Source organism: Schistocerca cancellata, chromosome 9 (assembly GCF_023864275.1).
Source record: "Schistocerca cancellata isolate TAMUIC-IGC-003103 chromosome 9, iqSchCanc2.1, whole genome shotgun sequence".
Taxonomy (NCBI): domain Eukaryota; kingdom Metazoa; phylum Arthropoda; class Insecta; order Orthoptera; family Acrididae; genus Schistocerca; species Schistocerca cancellata.
Window position 1 is genome coordinate 204,987,717 of NC_064634.1, and position 20,730 is coordinate 205,008,446.

Consider the following 20,730-nt stretch of genomic DNA (forward strand, 5'->3'; position numbering starts at 1 on the left):
GTGAAATATTGGAAATCCTGATGGCTGTGGTTCTGGGCCGAATCTCACATTGAAATATCAAAATCTATATCCTTCTTATGACTGGACAGAATACACCACATTAAATCTTTCTTCTCCCTTAAGGTTATAGCGAGGGAGGTTGATGGCCAATTGAGAATGATCACATACAGTGGATGGTGTGCTATGTTAGGAGTCACTTAAAAATGTAACGCTAACCTGAGGTCATAAAAAATATATAAAATCCTATGACCAAGACACTGACTTTTCAGATCTGTGGTGTTACGCTTTCTGGTAGAAATGGTGTCTGCCATTTGGAATCACATCTCTTCATTCAGCCACATGCTTGGAGATGTCTTTTAATGTTAACAGCCACTGATGAATAATATTTGTGACGCTCTCATATCTCGAAATGAGTCAAGTTTTTTAAACCTCTCTGCTAAGGACCCCATTCAGCAAAACTCCGGCATGGTTTTAGACCATCTCTCTGCATCTTGTAACTGTTGGTCAGTCTCTGCATCACCATCCGTGCAGCTTTGTACATGTGATTAAGTCGCAACTGAGTGGAAGTCAGAGAGTGCTATATGTACCATCGTCTGCATCCTGTGGGAAAACAGCTTTACATTTAATCTCATCTTTCACAGTCATGGGATATCAGATGTCTAGGTGTACCATTTCGAAGAGACCAAGAGCATTGATTCCTCATATTGCAGCCGAGTATGAGACCACTATTTCAGTTCTGACTATCCCTAGAATGTGTTGCTCCCATCAAGAGTCTCTCCATCTCATACAAGTGGTGTCAGTCAATCATAATCTGGTAATCAACAGCATACCAGTGGACAGATGGGATGGAAAAGACTCCGTCAATATGAGATGACGTACTGTAATAAGCACCACAGTTGATAGTGCTATAAATTTTAGCAATTTTGACAGTTTTTCCGTAATTACACCACCGACCAGTGACACAGCATCATGATTCCTGATTTCTGTAATATCGCTAAACCACTCCTAAACAACTTTGTGTGTACCATATATCAGATAGCGAATGTAGATAGATGACTGTGCACATGTCCATTCATGGTTAATTCTCGAACATACTCGTACATACGAAAGTATACAAGACAGTGTCGCATTACAGCCAAATCTAGACGACTGGGGAGCGAGGAAAATAGCTTGATGCATATGTATATTTGTAATCTCAGAACCTCTGCTGCATGGTATTATTTACTGATTAATTTGAGTGTTCCTACTTTTTAACACATTCTCGTAACCTACAGTATTTCTGTGCAACCAGAACAATTAATATTTTACCCAAAACACTCCAAGAGTGTGCAAGAATGACTTTTTTCTAAATTTATCTCAATTAACGTAACAGTACGAAGAACTTTGGCATATGGTGCAGACAGCGCATAATACATCGGAAAAAGTACTTGAAGCTGGAAATTATTTCCCGAAACGTATCATTCTGTTGAAAAATAATTCCAGTTTAGGAATTTTACAGCTGTTACCACTTCAAACAGCTTATTCGTATCATCCAAACTGACATTCTACTACCGAGATGGCTGAATGGGCACAGGCCAATAGAAAATAAATTAGAGAAGAAAGATAGAAACACACATGTTTGTATCTGTATATCGTTAGAGCAGTAAGGCTCTAACATACTGAAGAAGACAGCACGAATTAACCAATCACGAAACTCTATTTTTTTCAGTGTCCATATCTACATGACTACTCTCCAATTCATAACTAAGCGCTAGGTAGATGAGAATAATCGAATCATCAGCAGATCATATTTCTACGTATCCACTCACGAACAACGCGAAGAAAAATCGAACACTTAAATCTTTCTATTATTAAGTTACAATGATGACTTCTCTCTATGTATGTGGGCATCAGCTTACAAGCAGTGAGCTTTTTGACGTGTATTTTGCTGATAATGTTTAGGGAACGTGTGTAACATTAATATTGGGAGTGTCATCCACTCGAAATGGGACGTACGTTTGAGGTAGCACCATTGTGAGTGCGCTGCTGTATTTCATGCGTAACATATCACGAATCATACACGAAAACGCAGCTGAAAATCGGACTCATTTCCTGAAACGTGTCAAGCACGCGACATAATTCTAGTTTAGATCGGTATTCGTAGGTAATCTACGGTGGTTTATTGCCAATAGCAGAGTGGAAACTCCGACACATACTACTGTGTGTTTTGTGTCGTTAGAGCAAAAATGATTATGATATACGGGTGAAAGCAGCACGTAACTTGCGTTACGAAACAAGCAAACGAGTAACGCGATTTCACGAGTAGTCAGCTAGATGTGATACTGGTAGGTATGTTTGTAATACAGAACTGCTCCCTGAACTCAAATGAGAATGCCTGGAGGGAAGATGACTATCTTTTCGTGAAATACTAATGAGATAAATAAGAGAACCTTCATTTGAAGCTGCTTACGGAATGATTCCACTGGCGCCGACATTTATTTCATGTAACGGCCACAAACACAAGATAAAAAATATGTCCATTACAGAGCATATGGACAGTCGTTTCCTTTCCCCTCACTCTATTTCCGAGTGGAACAGGAAAGGGAGTCAATAGAAATAGCGGTGCACGGTCCTCTCCACCGTGCACAATACGATAGCTTGCAGAGTAGGCATGTAAATGTCTAATCAAATGTAGAAGGAAGGAAGATTAAGGTTCAACGTACCGTCGACACCAGAATCATTAAATACGGAGCATAAACTCGTGTTCTTTTAAAAAATGGGGAAAGAAATCATCCACGTCCTTTCAGAGGAATCGTACCGGAATTTGTCTGGAGTAATTTAGAGGAATCACGAAAAACTTAAATCTGGATTGCCGCACGTGGATTTGAACCATTGTCTTCCCGAATGTGAGTCCAATGCATGACCACCTCACCACCTCGCTCAGTGTAGATGTAGAAATAGTTGTGTTCTATAGTTTTCGAGTCATAACCACAAGCGACAACATTCTCGTACTTAAGCAGTTCCACGTAACATGAAGGTCGTTCTCCATACAGCGTCTGGAAATGTTCTTTTACTCCTTCTTAGCAAAGCATGTTCATACCCACCTGCAGACAGAATGAAATCCTATTGTTATGATTTGCAGTCTGAGAACTGGTTTCACGCAGCTCTCCATGCTACTCTACCCCTTGCGATCCCCTTCATCTCCGAATAACTACTGCAGTCTACATCCTTCTGAATCTGCTTACTGTATTCATCTCATGATCTCCCTCTACGATTTTTACCCACCCACCCTCCTCTACACTTCCCTACTATATTAAACTGGTGCTCTCTTGATGTCTCTGAATGTCTTCTATCAACTGATCCCTTCTTTTAGTCAAGTTGTGCCACAAATTTCTTGTCTCCCCAGATTCGTTCAGTACCTCCTCATTAGTTACATCATCTGCCCAACTAATCTTCAGTGTCCTTTTGTAGTACCGTGTTTCGAAAGCCTCTATTTTCTTTTTGCCTAAACTGTTCTTACGTACTTGCTACACTCCAAACAAATTACTTCAGAAAAAATTTCCTAACGCTTAGATGTATATTCGATGTTAACAAAGTTATCTTCTTCAGAAATGGTTTTCTTCCTATTGTCTGTATACATTTTATATCCTCTCTACTTCGGACATCCTCACTTACACTCCTGGAAATGGAAAAAAGAACACATTGACACCGGTGTGTCAGACCCACCATACTTGCTCCGGACACTGCGAGAGGGCTGTACAAGCAATGATCACACGCACGGCACAGCGGACACACCAGGAACCGCGGTGTTGGCCGTCGAATGGCGCTAGCTGCGCAGCATTTGTGCACCGCCGCCGTCAGTGTCAGCCAGTTTGCCGTGGCATACGGAGCTCCAGCGCAGTCTTTAACACTGGTAGCATGCCGCGACAGCGTGGACGTGAACCGTATGTGCAGTTGACGGACTTTGAGCGAGGGCGTATAGTGGGCATGCGGGAGGCCGGGTGGACGTACCGCCGAATTGCTCAACACGTGGGGCGTGAGGTCTCCACAGTACATCGATGTTGTCGCCAGTGGTCGGCGGAAGGTGCACGTGCCCGTCGACCTGGGACCGGACCGCAGCGACGCACGGATGCACGCCAAGACCGTAGGATCCTACGCAGTGCCGTAGGGGACCGCACCGCCACTTCCCAGCAAATTAGGGACACTGTTGCTCCTGGGGTATCGGCGAGGACCATTCGCAACCGTCTCCATGAAGCTGGGCTACGGTCCCGCACACCGTTAAGCCGTCTTCCGCTCACGCCCCAACATCGTGCAGCCCGCCTCCAGTGGTGTCGCGACAGGCGTGAATGGAGGGACGAATGGAGACGTGTCGTCTTCAGCGATGAGAGTCGCTTCTGCCTTGGTGCCAATGATGGTCGTATGCGTGTTTGGCGCCGTGCAGGTGAGCGCCACAATCAGGACTGCATACGACCGAGGCACACAGGTCCAACACCCGGCATCATGGTGTGGGGAGCGATCTCCTACACTGGCCGTACACCACTGGTGATCGTCGAGGGGACACTGAATAGTGCACGGTACATCCAAACCGTCATCGAACACATCGTTCTACCATTCCTAGACCGGCAAGGGAACTTGCTGTTCCAACAGGACAATGCACGTCCGCATGTATCCCGTGCCACCCAACGTGCTCTAGAAGGTGTAAGTCAACTACCCTGGCCAGCAAGATCTCCGGATCTGTCCCCCATTGAACATGTTTGGGACTGGATGAAGCGTCGTCTCACGCGGTCTGCACGTCCAGCACGAACGCTGGTCCAACTGAGGCGCCAGGTGGAAATGGCATGGCAAGCCGTTCCACAGGACTACATCCAGCATCTCTACGATCGTCTCCATGGGAGAATAGCAGCCTGCATTGCTGCGAAAGGTGGATATACACTGTACTAGTGCCGACATTGTGCATGCTCTGTTGCCTGTGTCTATGTGCCTGTGGTTCTGTCAGTGTGATCATGTGATGTATCTGACCCCAGGAATGTGTCAATAAGGTTTCCCCTTCCTGGGACAATGAATTCACGGTGTTCTTATTTCAATTTCCAGGAGTGTATTTTGCTGCCCAAATAACAAAACTCATCTACTACTTTTACTGTTTCTTTTTCTAATCTAATTCTCACTATGCCAGCTGATTTAATTCGATTAAATTCCATTATTCTTGTTTTGTTTATGTTGATGAACATCTTACATCCTCGTTTCAAGACGCTGTGCATTCCGTTGAACTGTTCTCCCAAGGCTTCTGCTGTCTCTGACAGAGTTACATTGTCATCAGCAAACCTCAAAGTTCTTATTTCTTCTCCTTGAACTTTAATTCCTGCTTCAAATTTTTCTGTGGTTTTCCTTACAGATTTCTCAACATACAGATTGAATTACATCTGGGATAGGCTGCAACCCTGTTTCACTGCCTTCTCAATCAATGCTTCCCTTCCATGCCCCTCGACTCTTATAATAGCGGTCCAGTTTCTGTACAGATTGTAAATAGTCTTTGGTAAATAGTCTTTGGCTTCCTGTGTTTTACCGATGTTAACTTTAGAATTTCAAAGAGAATATTCCCTTCAACATTTTCAAAAGTTTTCTCTAAGTCTAAAAATACTATAAACGTAGGCTTGCCTTTTATTAACCTATCTTCTAAGAGAAGTCGTAGGGTCAGTATTGCTTCGTGTGCTCCCACATTTCTCTGGAATTCAAACTGATCCTCTCCAAGGTCGGCTTCTACCTGTTTTCCCATTCTTCTGTAAAGATTTCGTGTTAGTATTTTGCACCTATTAGTTATTAAACCTGTAGTTCGGTAATTTTCACACCTTTCAGCATCTGATTTCTTCGTAACTGTAATTATTACATTTTTCTGGAAGTCTGAGGGTATTTTTCCTGTCTCATACACCTTGCACACTATATGGAATAGTTTTGTCATTGATGGCTCTCCCAAGGCTATCAGTAGTTCTGACGGAATGTCGTCAGCTCCAGGGGCCTTGTTTCGACTTAAGTCTTTCAGTGCTCTGTCAAAATCTTCTCGCAGCATCATATCTCCCATTCCACCATCAAACGTCTTCTTCCCTTTCTACAATAACGCCTTCAAGTTCGTCTCCCTTCTTACCTATATATCCCTGTTCATATCTTTTGTGTGTGTGTGTGTGTGTGAGAGAGAGAGAGAGAGAGAGAGAGAGAGAGAGAGAGAGAGAGAGAGGCGGTAAGTACTCCATTTCTGATATAGCTGGTGGTCGTAAACCTTGAATGTGGTGAATTTCTCTTCTAGTTTGCTTCTCTGCAACTCTAAACTTAAAAAAAAAAAATACTTGCCCGATCTACCACTCCGTTATCTACTTTCACTTGCAGTTCGCGAGTTATAAGCCAGTAATATTAGAAGTTCTTTCTCCTGTTGTCATTTAGCCTAAAGGTTACATAATTTATGGACACCACGTTTCACACCAATCAACAGTGTCTCGAAAGAAATGTCTCAGGGTGACCAGGACTGGCGATGAGCACCCATACTATATTCCACCAATTAATTCGGACGAGGTAGAACTTTTCTTACTTTAATGATTACAGTGTGGTGGCTGGAGAAGGTGATATGGATGACGTCACAACCTTGCACATCAATTCCCGTTGTGGTAATAGAGCCTATCAAGCCTTGATGCCGCTACTGCCGAAACATATGCAGAACGCTAAGTCGGTCAACCACATACTTCAGGCTCAGACCTCCTGCCGCAGATGGGGGATGGATTTTGTATCTGTCGTCTCTAAAAGGCAATGTTGGTATTATACGTCTCGATATAGAAGTTTGTTATCTGTTATATCACCTTAACAGGATCCTGGATTGAGGGAAAAAATGTTTATCTGGATAAAATATAGCATATATATATAATAACCACTCGCCTGTGTCAGCAACGTCCTCCTAGTTTATAGGCAAATGATTAAAACTATAGGCAGATAGAGAACTGCCCCAGTAGACACTGCAAATGCGTAACATATATTTCCACCAAGAGATCGTCTACAGCTCAGCTGACAGTCCCTTTACTTAATGCAGTATTGCTGTTTCTTACAACCACTCGCCATTGTCGAATGTTCCATTAAAGCTACGTTTAAAAAGCTTGACAGCAAACATAGAGAGTGATTGTCGGTAACCATGTATATTATCTACAATTTCCCGGATTTTCCAATTGCGGTCAGGTCGCAAGGCGTATGTGGAACAAAGTAATATGTTCGGGTGTGCAGACGATTTGCTTCTGGCTACAGTCCATACTTGGCCTGCACCACCTGTCAGTCGCGTTATTTTCAATAGAATATCCTACAAGTTGCGTTATAGGGAGTGATTTAAGTCTGCTCAACACTTTGATTCCTTTAGTGTTATCCCTTACGAGATACAGCATTGATGTGTGTATATCATCTTAAGCCTGTAATGAGAAAAAAATGTTTCCCATAGGGAATTGGTTGGTTGACTAATGTTATGAACATCTATGGAATAACATTGAACGATCCAGTCCTGAACCGATAATGTCTATATTTGACGGTGTCGTGGTGAACAACGTCCTAGATTGAAAAGAAAATGGATGTCTCCAGCTTAAATATGACATTTACGTGTATCACTCATGCCTTCTTTGTTGGAGTCTACATTATAATTTACACTGTGAGATGGAGAAGGTGGGGGAGGGAGTGTGATGGGTGCAGAGTACCGGGAACATGACTTTACAAATAAAAATACCGTTTTTAGCATTTAATATATTTACACAGGCTTCCAAAAGGCCACACACACAATCGATTCCATAGTCAAAAACTGTAGCTTATAGTGTGGTAATACCACAATCATTAGCCATTGTATTTCTGTTTGTTAAAATAGTCAACAATCAGCTGTACAGGAAAAATTTTATCCCTTTACCGGTTTCAGACGCCTTGTGCCCTTTTTTTAGAAGGTTACAATATCTCATTATTTGCGAGCACCCGACCACAGCAGTATGCTGCGTACATCTACTTACGTTTCACAAACACGAATAATGCGATAGTTACCACTTTTTGAAGAAAAGCACTGGGAGCCTGAAATCGGCAATGGAACAACTGGTTGCTGATTATTTCAACAAAAAATATTATCAGTGTTCACATTGCTGTTTCCCTGGAAGCCTCTTCTTGCAAACAGAAGTCGTGCTTTGATGTTAGGTAGTCACACACCCCCGTTGTTTAAAAATCTGGTTAACTAAATCTTGCATTATATCCAAATCCATGTGCTAATTGTCATCTACACAAATCTATTCCAATAGTCCATTTTAACGTCGACCAGCTACAAGTTATATGACATAGCTACAGGCTCTTTTATATTTCCATCAGTTCCTTGCCAGTTTTCCCGAATAAATTCAACTTGATGAAACGGTATTGCCCATGTGTAGGAGAAAATGGCAGTTTCGTCTTGACATCGTGTCTCTAGAATTTTGTGTCTTTCCACTGTCAGAACCCACACATGTGACGTACTCACACTACTATATCTAGTGCTTATATTAAAGTTCTGTTGCTTCTGCTACAAATTCCACTTACTCTCCCTGTATTATGCCATTTCTAAGCACATCTGTAAATCGGCGAAAGAAGGAAATTATAATTGGTATGTTATGGAAATTACAAAATAACGAAATATGTAATCACATACGACTCGTAAACGTGCTCGGAATTCTACAAAACCCAACTCAAAGGAAAGGTCGCGTCAAATAGAATCCTAAAAGCTTTCAAAGTCCAGTGCCAAATGAATGTTAGAGCAATGCCAGCTTCGAAAAGGAAATGAAAAAAACATAATAAAATGGTTACGATTACCACTTGAAGAAAATGCTCATTGAGATCATGCGTTCTGTAGAATCTGGTATTACATGAGCATATTTCACTACCATACTACCTTCGACACAATCCTTTATAAGTAACTTTCATATCATAAGGTATGTGTGAAGTGGATACAACTTTCTTCGAGATGTCAGAGGGGTAGAAAAAAAACTTTCACTTGATAATTTTGATCCACAGGCAGAGATTTTCAGGTCATCAAACAGTAATGAACAACTGCTATTAAGGGACATTTATGGAGTTTACAGAACTGGCATAAATTTTTTGCATCACACTTTGCAATAATCAAAGAAAGAGGTCACAATTCATAATTTATGTTTTATGTTCAATAAGGAATCAGCATCAAATAATTTTCCCGCTGTTTGTTGCGCTTTTGCATAAGTTTTGCTCGTTCTAGTCACATCCAGTTATTCTTTAAAATCGTTTCTTATATATGGAGGGGATGTATTTCAGGGCATAAATAATTATTCTGAAGATATATGTATATGCACGTTCCAGTACACTGGGTAGAAGGCAAATTACAATTCGCGACGCTGCTAGGATCTTATTTTTGGAATTTGCTCATGGATAATTAACACAGATACCAGCTTCAGTGGATATGGGAACTTCAATCATTTTACATAAAATTCTATCAATTGTAACTTATGAATAATTTCCATGCCAGCAGAATTTTTTCTGATAGTGTTCTTATCAATTCTGTGTAAACTATAGATTGGTAAAGTGTTGCTTGTTAGTGCAACCTTCGAATTGTGAAGATGCATTTTATAAAAAATCATTATGTCTCTATATGAAAAAGCTGAACTTTACTGTAAAAAAAGTTTATGTCCCTCGTGCATTTTCAGCTGTCTTTGGAATTTTTGTTCTTCTACTGTTTAAAAACTGGAAAAGCGATGTACAACTGTACAACTCACCATTGTCCTTTCTGTTAGAGCTTCCATACAATACGGTTTTGTGTTGATTATTGTTATTATAATTACTAATTAAATAATAAGTAAATGCTTAAAATAAGGATTATATTATATTTAAAATACTGCAGTTACCAAAAAGTTCCACTAATCCAGAAAGATTTTATGTATTTTCAGACTGTTAATTAGTTGGAGGTGAGTGCTTTGGTGATCCAATCATGGAGTGTCATCAATGCACTGTCATTTATGCATTTTTATTCGCATTTTTAGTCGAGCCTGAAACCTAATGTTCATTACGAAGTCCAGTTATTACTGTTATTATCATACAAATCATTTTATTGCATTGAAATTAAACATTAACATGGCCTTATGTCACAACATTTTATTGCATTGAAATTAAACATTAACATGGCCTTATGTCACAAACTTTTCCATTTTCCTGTAATGACTTCTGTGCCTGATGGTGTATGAGCACAGCCAATATGGCTGAACTATATCCTTGATTTTATTTTTCAGTTACAGCTTCAGGCAGTTTTACTTACTGAAGAGCATTGATTAATTGTATTTCCCCTCTTCATGAATCACCAACTTGCTGTGTGTTATGGCGTCCATATTAGAATTGTGAATTAAACCGCGCAGCGAGCTGTTATGACGTGTAGAATCTGGATAGATTGCACTTGCAAGCTCCCTCGGAACTTATTTTTTGTAAGTACGTTTCACATCGTAAGGCACGTATGATGCCGTTGCAGTTTCTTCATGATCTTTCAGCTGGGGAGACGAACAGCTTTCACTTGTCAATAGCGATCAAAAGACAGAGATTTCTAGGTCATCAAACAGTAATGAACAACTGCTATTAAGGGTGTTTGAGAGTTTATAGGAATTGCCTCACGTGTTTTTTATCATGCTTGTAGTAATGAAACTAGGATCTCACAACTCACAATCCATGTTTAATATTCAATAAGGCGTCACTATTAATTGATTTTCACCTTGTTTGTTGAGTTTTTCAGTAAGTTGCTTTCCATGTCCCTATTCTTATCAGAATCTGTTATCTTTTAAAATTGTGTCTTATATTTGTTGGTGCATTTCAGGACTTAAATAACCCTTCTAAACTTATATTAATATGGAAGTGCCAGTTCACAAGCTATGGGGCATCTTACAACTGTATAAATGGAATAGTGTACGTATTCTGTGAACGATACGTAAAATCATACCTCTGTTGACAATATGTAAATACCTTTCTCTCTTTGTTACTGTGTGGTTCTGCTTCTGAAGTGTACAGTGGGTTGTCAACTGTGTAAATGATATATTATATTGTAGGTTTCTGCACAAGAGAGCTGTTGGAAGTCCATAAATAAAGATTATTCCAAATTATCGATAGAGAAAAATACAAGGATCAATCCAGAAGTTTCCATTGCAGTGTATATGCAATCCAACGTGACTCTGATGCGGGTAAATAAGCGCCGGCAGGTAGGCAAGGGGTCAGTGTGGCTTTAGAACGGAAACTATAAGACTTGAAAATGCATGTTGATAACGTGGCATGGAGAAAATAAAGAAAAGTCATGAGCAGTACGAGTGAATACTATTTTATAATAAACAAAACCGTGAATTAAATTATGATTACAAAATGCAGATTTCATTGGTTTCATATGGTGATACTGATGAAACGCTGAAAGACTGTTGATGGTAGGTTGTGATATTCTGCTGGTATCTTGTCATAGGAGCAGCTGTCATTCCACTGTGTGTGGTGTGACTGGGCTAAAATGTACAAATGGCATAGGACTGGTAATGTGGGAAACGGGACATAGGTGATGACTGACAAGAGTGTTTAAAATGTGCAAATGGCGTATGCTTGGTAGTATGGCAATCTAAGTGGAGATGGGACACAGGTGAGTACCTCGCGAGATCACATAGTATGGAAAAGATATTTATTAGGAGAGCATTACAGGAGTTGTGGCAAAGGAGAAGGGTCTGGGTGTGCTTGTGGTGAGAACTTTATGCAGTACAGTAGGTAGCTCAGAAGAATACCTGCGAGAGGTAAGGTGGAGAGCAGGACAAAGCCTTTCCACCAGCTCCTTTCTGCCTGTGGCTGCCTATGGTCAGTGGATTGGCCACCCCAAAAATATTGTCCTACCACTACGCTCCATTGTTAGCCTTGTTGTGATGAGATTTATTGTATGACACTAACGATATTTTTAAAATGACATGTATTGTGCATCTGTAGATCCTGTAACGACCTGCAGCCGCATTCCTGCCACTCGCTTTCTTTTCTGCTGTGGAAACTAAGAATATACATTCTGTGTGAAATATGCTTAATAGGGTATCAAGATAGAAGATTGTGGATTTGGAAGTATGTGGTTGTGGCATTTAAGTGGAATGTGGAACAGGCAAATGGTGTGATTTGTTGGGGTCATGGAATTGCACAAAGAGTTGGATATTCAAGTGAGTGGTGATTCCAACACTGATTATATCTTCGTTGATAGTGAAAAGTAATTTGTGTATGGGTAATGGTACACTGATATGTTGGACTGGGGAGAGACTTGGCGGTCATCAGATCCTGATTGTGATTCAAAGCATCTCGTCAGAGTGGACATCCCTTCATAACATAACAGTCACTCAATATCCGACATTTGCTGCTTCTTTCCTATCACCTTATCTCCAATATCGGATAACATGACGAAACTACAAACGCCAGACTAAAGATAAAAAATAATAAAATAAAAAATCAACAAAAAGAACTTCGGAGTCTTGGCGTGACACGGTATTTAAACGAGTGCACCATGCGAGTGTTTAGTATTGAAAACAAAAGAAGACTTCCATTACTGATCAGGAACAGAGGAGGAAATGAACCTCACTTCAGTACCTTGATAAATGTTCTGATTTCTAGCCTCCAGTAGAAACAATTTGTAAAATGTGTGCAGTTTTCAGGCATCTGACGATCTTTCAACAGACTGAGACGAAACGCTTTAGTGACGAAAAAATAGATTTAGTAACTGCACAAAATGTATCATCACCAATATAGTATTTATGCAATATTTATGGATACCATGGCTTTATAAACGAAGAATGTACTATAAAGAAAATAACATTATGGATGTCATTATTTTAAATTAATTAACATTGGAATTAAATATTATGTTTTAGACTTGTATTTCTTATTCAGTAGGCTCAAACATTTGTACATGTCCTTATTAGGTCTGTTGATGTGGAAAGTATGGTACACACACCATTTCTATGTAATATGAGTTGATAAATATGTCTCTCAAAGTTATGAATGAAACAAAAGAAATGTTAATTTTTCGGTACTTCATTGGTCCTTCTAGACATTTCATTACAAATCAGAACTATATAACAAAAACAATACAAAAACAAACATGACATAACAAAGATAAAACGTCTTCATCACTTTAACATACAAGCACCTTTCTAATAACAAATAAATAGTCCCAACTCACACGAAATAAAAATGCAATAACTTTCCTTCTTGTATTCCGTGAGCACAGTGTATCTATAAATTGTAGGAAACATTTTTTCACATAATAGTGGGAATGAAAGTTTTCTGTAACATATTTTTAGACAGATGTTCATTTTGCAAATTTTGAACTTTAAACTACAAGTTAAATAAAACTTCACTTTAAGAATTCCAAGGATTTCATAACAGAATGTAATAGATTTCCTTTTGGTCGAAAATATGTCGAACACTATTACCTGCCGTTCACCTTATGAAAATATGTGTCTCGAGTAATGCACGCACAGCCATCACTACATAAACAGTCTTTTACTGGTCGCGTCAGTACAAAGTGACCATGTTCTGCTCAGTACAAGATCGTAATAACATGCTGAACTTGTCTCTAATAGAATCTGTGAGTAACATACTAGTATACATCCAGTCATTCGTGTCATATATGCACTATACTGATGGCTTTATGTATATGTTTATACACAATTTTTAAACAATGTATTTAGGAATATTACTGCTGTCGTCCTACTGATCGTTATATTGAAGTTTATGATATAATTTAATATTCGTAGAAGTGTTCCCACGTATTACAATGGAACCAATATTTTACATACTTGAGGTCGTAGAAGTGTCGTTTAAATAAATACGAAGAATTTTCGGGACGTAAGATTAAATGAAACTCACGACGTGTAATTACAGTTACATTTAGGTGCGCCTCAAAGGCGTTTCGGTACAATTCACGAATTCATTTTGGCTAAACAAGTAAGTGGACTGTACTGAAATGTCTTTGATGTGCATTTAAATGTAAGTAAAGTTTTAATTACATGGCCTAAGATTTGAAGTCATCCATCTTATAATCTAAGGTTTTTTTAAAAATTGATAATGCTTTGTTGGCAGCTAATTTACCTAGAAATACCATTTTCTAGTCGAAATAAGAATACACTGTAATAAGAACATAGGATAGGGAAAGTTCTGACGTGAAACGTCATACTCTAATTAACACCCGTCTTGGTCAAGAACATTTATACCAAAATCTTCCGTACTGTTGTCATATATTCTCCGCCACAATTGCATGACGTACAGATACCTTCGGTAATGCCGTCAAATGTTCTGCACATTGCATATCCGCACAAGTCTGTCACAACACTGCGACTTATCCCTCAACAACTCTAACATTAAGAAATACTGAAATATATGTGACAGTAGTACAGAAGGTTTTGATGTAAATTTTCTTGATGACATTTTAAGTGTTAAGCTCTCCTACCAGGATGATTCTTTCTTTCTCCTTCTTGGAATGCCCAACTAAGAACCATGTGCCAATTTCAGTTCCTTATTTATTTTTATTCTATCCTTTTCTTTCATTACTCCTTGATCTGTTGACTATGTTTTTTGATCGTGTCTTCCGACCATATCAGACCAGTTTTTTTCACTCTTTTACCTTGGAATCCTTCCACATCCAGTATTTTTTCCCCAAACACCTCTCTGTCAGTTGTTTCTTCAGCATTTATGTTATTTTTTTCTACATACTTTTTTCGTAATGCTCAGCTTGCATTTTTTAATGTTTGTAAAAAAAATTCATTTTTCTTAAATAAATCATAAGCCAAATCTCCTGGCTATTTCCTCTAAAAGATTATTTTATGTGACAGCAGATACCACATTTTCAGAAAGACATCTACAAAATTCAAGGTAGTTTATTCCAGTATTTTCGTTTTCTCTTCCCAGCCTTATTCTAGAAATCTTATACTCATTCAGTTCTTCAATCCAAATTCCCACTGTCTTTTTTTGGAATACAGTTATACAGTTACAAAGAATTGGGGATAGCAAAAGGATTATGATATTCCTCCCATACATTTTCTCTTTAAATATTGTGTCTGTGAGTGTTTCACAAATTAGATTTGCTAATTCAGACTTTACGCCAAATTCTTGAACTATTTTAGTTACAGTTTGTGAACGAAATGAAAGGCCTTTCTGAGATCGGCAACCATTACTGTAATATCTTTTGAGTTCAGTAATCTATGCTGCGTGACTGACTTCACATTAAATACTTGTTCGGAACATGATCTGCCCTTCCTACAACCACCTCGATATTCACCAAAATGACTGTCCCAAAAGACTGTCCAGGGTTGTTTCTGCTCTTTTTAGTAAAGTTGTTTTTATTTTAACATATTTTGACTTTGACTTAGAAATAGACCTTCCTACCGAAACCAGACTTCAATAAAGCAGTAGTCACTAAAAGCTGCTTACACCGGTAACATGAATTTCTTCAAATATATATTAATGTTTACCTCACGATTTGTTTCCTCTTACGTCTCGAAAAGTTTTATGGTTATAACATTTTAATGTACATGATAGTCTGCATCTGAATACAGTCAAGGTCTGTTTCTCATATTTCAGGTATCACTTGACAATAGCGCAACAGTCGAAAGAGATCAATAATATATTCTAAACCTCTGACGAAAGCCCTGGCACAAAAATGGTTTCAACCTCAGCCAAATTCCTAACGGTTGTGAAACCCAACGTAAGGAAAAATGACGGTTTTGGCCCACGTTTTGAATTGTGTTATTCAGAAAACAATTATTGGAATGTGCACCTTTTACTTCATGGTAAAGTCGTCTTGGTCTCAATAAATTTATTAAGGTCAAATCATCGTTACTTGTTGTACCGTCCTTCACGGTTAAAGCGAGACACTGTGCGTCTGTTAGTATAGTTGGCCTTCCGGGCGCGCATCGAGCACAGGCTGCTAGACGGTGAACCAGGTGGTCGCCAGCAGAGCGATGGCAGCGGCGACGCCGACCACGGAGGATGGAGCGTGCAGACAGGCCGCCCCAGAGGGTTTGCTGCCCACCGCGAGCACGGCGCACTGCTCTGCAGACAGCGGGCTGCCCGCAGCGCAGCCGCGCGCCTTGGCCAGCGCCTCCGTCACGCCGGTCCTCTTCCGGTAGGGACACACGTCCTCGGCGTCACACACTCGCAGGTCGTCGGAGACGGCCAGCTCCCTGCAGCTCTCGTACTCTTCAGCAAGGCACAGCAGCACGTTGTCGGAGATCGACGTCGAGCTGTCGCCGGCTCTCAGTCCGGACAGCGCGCCCGCCTCCAGCGCCTGGATGGTGTTCCTCTGGAACGACAGCCTCGACTTTCCTCCCTGGGACCAGTGGTGCCACCGTATGCTGCCGCTGGCCAGGGCCGCGAAGGTGTTATCCGACACGGTAGCGTCCTCTGACTGCACCGTCAGGGCGCGTGCGCCCAGGCTGGCGAATTTGTTGCTCTTCACCACCACCTGCAGGCTCTCAATGTACAACGAATCGCTGCTGAGGTTCGGAAACCGGCATCCTGCTATTTCCGTATAATTCAGTGTTATCCCATTAAGGAAATGAGATTCCAGCTCTTTAAATGCGACGTCTTGTGTGATTAACGTCTCCATGTTCTCAATTTCCTGCAAAAGAGAAAGTAATTATTACATTGTAGAAACATACACTATTTTTAAGGGGGCCTGAACGTAAACAGGAAGCTTTATCACCCTAAGTTTTAAGAAACCATTACTCCTCATCTGTAACTCTTAGAACGTTACATTTCGTACCGACTAAGGTCCAAAGCGAGGGGAAAGATCCACCGTGGTATAACAATCATGTACGAAAGGTACTACGGAAACAAAGAAAGCTTCATCATAGGTTTAAGAGTAGTCGAATCATAGCTGATAAGGAAAAGCTGAACGAAGCGAAAAAGAGCGTAAAGAGAGCAATGAGAGAAGCATTCAACGAATTCGAACATAAAACATTGGCAAACAATCTAAACAAGAACCCTAAAAAGTTTTGGTCATATGTAAAATCGGTAAGCGGATCTAAATCCCCTATTCAGTCACTCGTTGACCACGATGGCACCGAAACAGAGGACGACCGAAGAAAGGCAGAAATACTGAATTCAGTGTTCCGAAACTGTTTCACTGCGGAAAATCGTAACACGGTCCCTGACTTCAGCCGTCGCACGGACGCCAAAATGGAAAATATTGAAATAAACGATATCGGAATTGAAAAACAACTGCTATCACTTAGTAGCGGAAAAGCATCCGGACCAGACGAGATACCCTTAAGATTCTACAGTGATTATGCTAAAGAACTTGCCCCCTTTCTATCAGCAATTTATCGTAGATCGCTGGAAGAACGTAAAGTACCTAGCGACTGGAAGAAAGCGCAGGTCGTTCCCATTTTCAAGAAGGGTCATAAATCAGATGCGAATAATTATAGGCCTATTTCGCTTACGTCAATCTGTTGTAGAATAATGGAACATGTTTTGTGTTCTCGTATTATGACGTTCTTAGATAATACAAATCTCCTTCATCATAACCAACATGGATTCCGCAAACAGAGATCATGTGAAACTCAGCTCGCCCTATTTGCCCAAGAAATTCACAGTGCCGTAGACACTGGCGAGCAGATTGATGCCGTATTCCTGGACTTCAGGAAGGCATTTGATACGGTTCCGCACTTACGTTTAGTGAAAAAAATACGAGCTTACGGAATATCGGACCAGGTTTGTGATTGGATTCAGGATTTCCTAGAAGAAAGAACACAACATGTCATTCTTAACGGTTCAAAATCTGCAGATGTAGAGGTAATTTCGGGAGTACCGCAAGGAAGCGTGATAGGACCTTTATTGTTTACAATATACATAAATGACTTAGTTGACAACATCGGTAGCTCCGTGAGGCTATTTGCAGATGACACGGTTGTCTACAAGAAAGTAGCAACATCAGAAGACTCGTACGTACTCCAGGAAGACCTGCAGAGGATTAATGCATGGTGCGACAGCTGGCAGCTTTCCCTAAACGTAGATAAATGTAATATAATGCGCATACATAGGGGCAGAAATCCATTCCAGTACGATTATGCCATAGGTGGTAAATCATTGGAAGCGGTAACGACCGTAAAATACTTAGGAGTTACTATCCGGAGCGATCTGAAGTGGAATGATCACATAAAACAAATAGTGGGAAAAGCAGGCGCCAGGTTGAGATTCATAGGAAGAATTCTAAGAAAATGTGACTCATCGACGAAAGAAGTAGCTTACAAAACGCTTGTTCGTCCGATTCTTGAGTATTGCTCATCAGTATGGGACCCTTACCAGGTTGGATTAATAGAAGAGATAGACATGATCCAGCGAAAAGCAGCGCGATTCGTCATGGGGACATTTAGTCAGCGCGAGAGCGTTACGGAGATGCTGAACAAGCTCCAGTGGCGGACACTTCAAGAAAGGCGTTACGCAATACGGAGAGGTTTATTATCGAAATTACGAGAGAGCACATTCCGGGAAGAGATGGGCAACATATTACTACCGCCCACATATATCTCGCGTAATGATCACAACGAAAAGATCCGAGAAATTAGAGCAAATACGGAGACTTACAAGCAGTCGTTCTTCCCACGCACAATTCGTGAATGGAACAGGGAAGGGGGGATCAGATAGTGGTACAATAAGTACCCTCCGCCACACACCGTAAGGTGGCTCGCGGAGTATAGATGTAGATGTAGATGTTACATTTACACTACTGGCCATTAAAATTGCTACACCATGAAGACGACGTGTTACAGAGACGAAATTTAACCGACAGGAAGAAGATGCTGTGATATGCAAATGATTAGCTTTTCAGAGCATTCACACAAGGTTGGCGCCGGTGGCGACACCTACAACGTGCTGACATGAGGAAAGTTTCATACACAAACAGCAGTTGACCGGCGTTGCCTGGTGAAACATTGTTGTGATGCCTCGTGTAAGGAGGAGAAATGCGTACCATCACGTTTCCGACTTTGATAAAGGTCGGATTGTAGCCTATAGCGATTGCAGTTTATCGTATCGCGACATTGCTGCTCGCGTTGATCGAGTTCAAATGACGGTTAGCAGAATATTGAATCGGTGGGTTCAGGAGGGTAATACGGAACGCCGTGCTGGATCCCAACGGCCTTGTATCACTAGCAGTCGAGATGACAGGCATCTTATCCGCATGGCTGTAACGGATCGTGCTGCCACGTCCCAATCCCTGCGTCAACAAATGGGGACGTTTGCAAGACAACCACCATCTGCACGAACAGTTCGACGACGTTTGCAGCAGCTTTGACTATCAGCGGTAACCCTTGACGCTGCGCCACAGACAGAAGCGCCTGCGATGGTGTACTCAACGACGGACCTGGGTGCACGAATGGTAAAACGTCATTTTTTCGGATGAATCCAGGTTCTGTTTACAGCATCATGAGGGTCGCATACGTGTTTGGCGACATCGCGGTGAACGCACATTGGAAGCGTGTATTCGTCATCGCCATAGTGGCGTATCACCCGGCGTGATGGTAGGGGGTGCCATTGGTTACACGTATCGGTCACCTCTAATTCGCATTGACGGCACTTTGAACAGTGGACGTTACATTTCAGATGTGCTACGACCCGTGCCTCTACCCTTCATTCGATCCCTGCGAAACCCTACATTTCAGCAGGATAATGCACGGCCGCATGTTGTAGATCCTGTACGGTCCTTTCTGGATACAGAAAATGCTCGACTGTTGCCCTGGATACCACATTCTACAGAGCTCTCAGCAATTGAAAACGTCTGGTCAATGGTGGCCGAGCAACTGGTTCGTCACAATACGCCAGTCGCTACTCCTGATGAACCGTGGTATCGTGTCGAAGCTGCATGGGCAGCTGTACATGTACACGCCATCCAAGTTCTGTTTGACTCAATGCCCAGGCGTATCAAGGCCGTTATTACGGCCATAGGTGGTTGTTCTGAGTACTGATTTCTCAGGATCTATGCACCCAAATTGCGTGAAAATGTAATCACATGTCAGTTTTAGTATAATATATTTGTCCAATGAATACCCGTTTATCATCTGCATTTTTTCTTGGTGTAGCAATTTTAATAGCCAGTAGTGTATACAGAGTGTTTCACAGTACATCTTACACACTTCTAGAGGTTGAAGATGGGACTTAGTAGATCAAGTTTTACGTAGTAACTCATGTCCGAAACGTCATCCAACGACGTTACAGAGAGTCAGAGCTATAGCCCCGGCGCCTGTAAATGTATGTACAAAGGGGTTTCAAGAAGTTTTGCACAGTCGTCACTAATTTTTTTCTATTTTTTGCAGCAGGAGAATGAAATTTTTTGTGAATATACTTGGAACATTTAACCATAAGTTGGTATCTAAAAGTATTTTCTTTTATTTACAGGTGAGCCACAATGGACCGTGAAGTAGATGTCAGCTTGCGACAACGGTCGATGATGGAGTTCCTCTTCAAGGCTGGCGATGATTCAGAGACATCGATTCATAGGAAGTTGCTCCCTGTTTATGGGGAGGACACAGCTTCAGGGTCAGCACATCAGACTACACCATGACAACGCCAAACCCCATACAGCCCTTATGACGCAGGAGGAAAGCTGGAAAATGGGTTGGAAAATTTTTCCTCATCCTCCCTATAGTCCGGACTTGGCTCCATCTGATTTTTACCTCTTTGGTCGTCTGAAGGCGCACCTGCGTCGCAAAACATTTGATA

At 41.0% G+C, this 20,730-nt stretch overlaps 1 protein-coding gene across 1 annotated transcript in view; it reads right to left on the reverse strand.

Annotated features, from left to right (window-relative positions):
- Window positions 1–13,026: 13,026 nt before the first annotated feature.
- The window catches only part of LOC126101284 (uncharacterized), a 73,671-nt gene continuing 65,967 nt past the window's right edge, over window positions 13,027–20,730 (reverse strand). Inside the window, exon 3 of the mRNA XM_049911965.1 lies at window positions 13,027–16,630. Coding sequence (XP_049767922.1) covers window positions 15,938–16,630 — 693 coding nt within the window. The 3' untranslated portion in view covers window positions 13,027–15,937. The remainder of the gene's footprint in view (window positions 16,631–20,730) is intronic.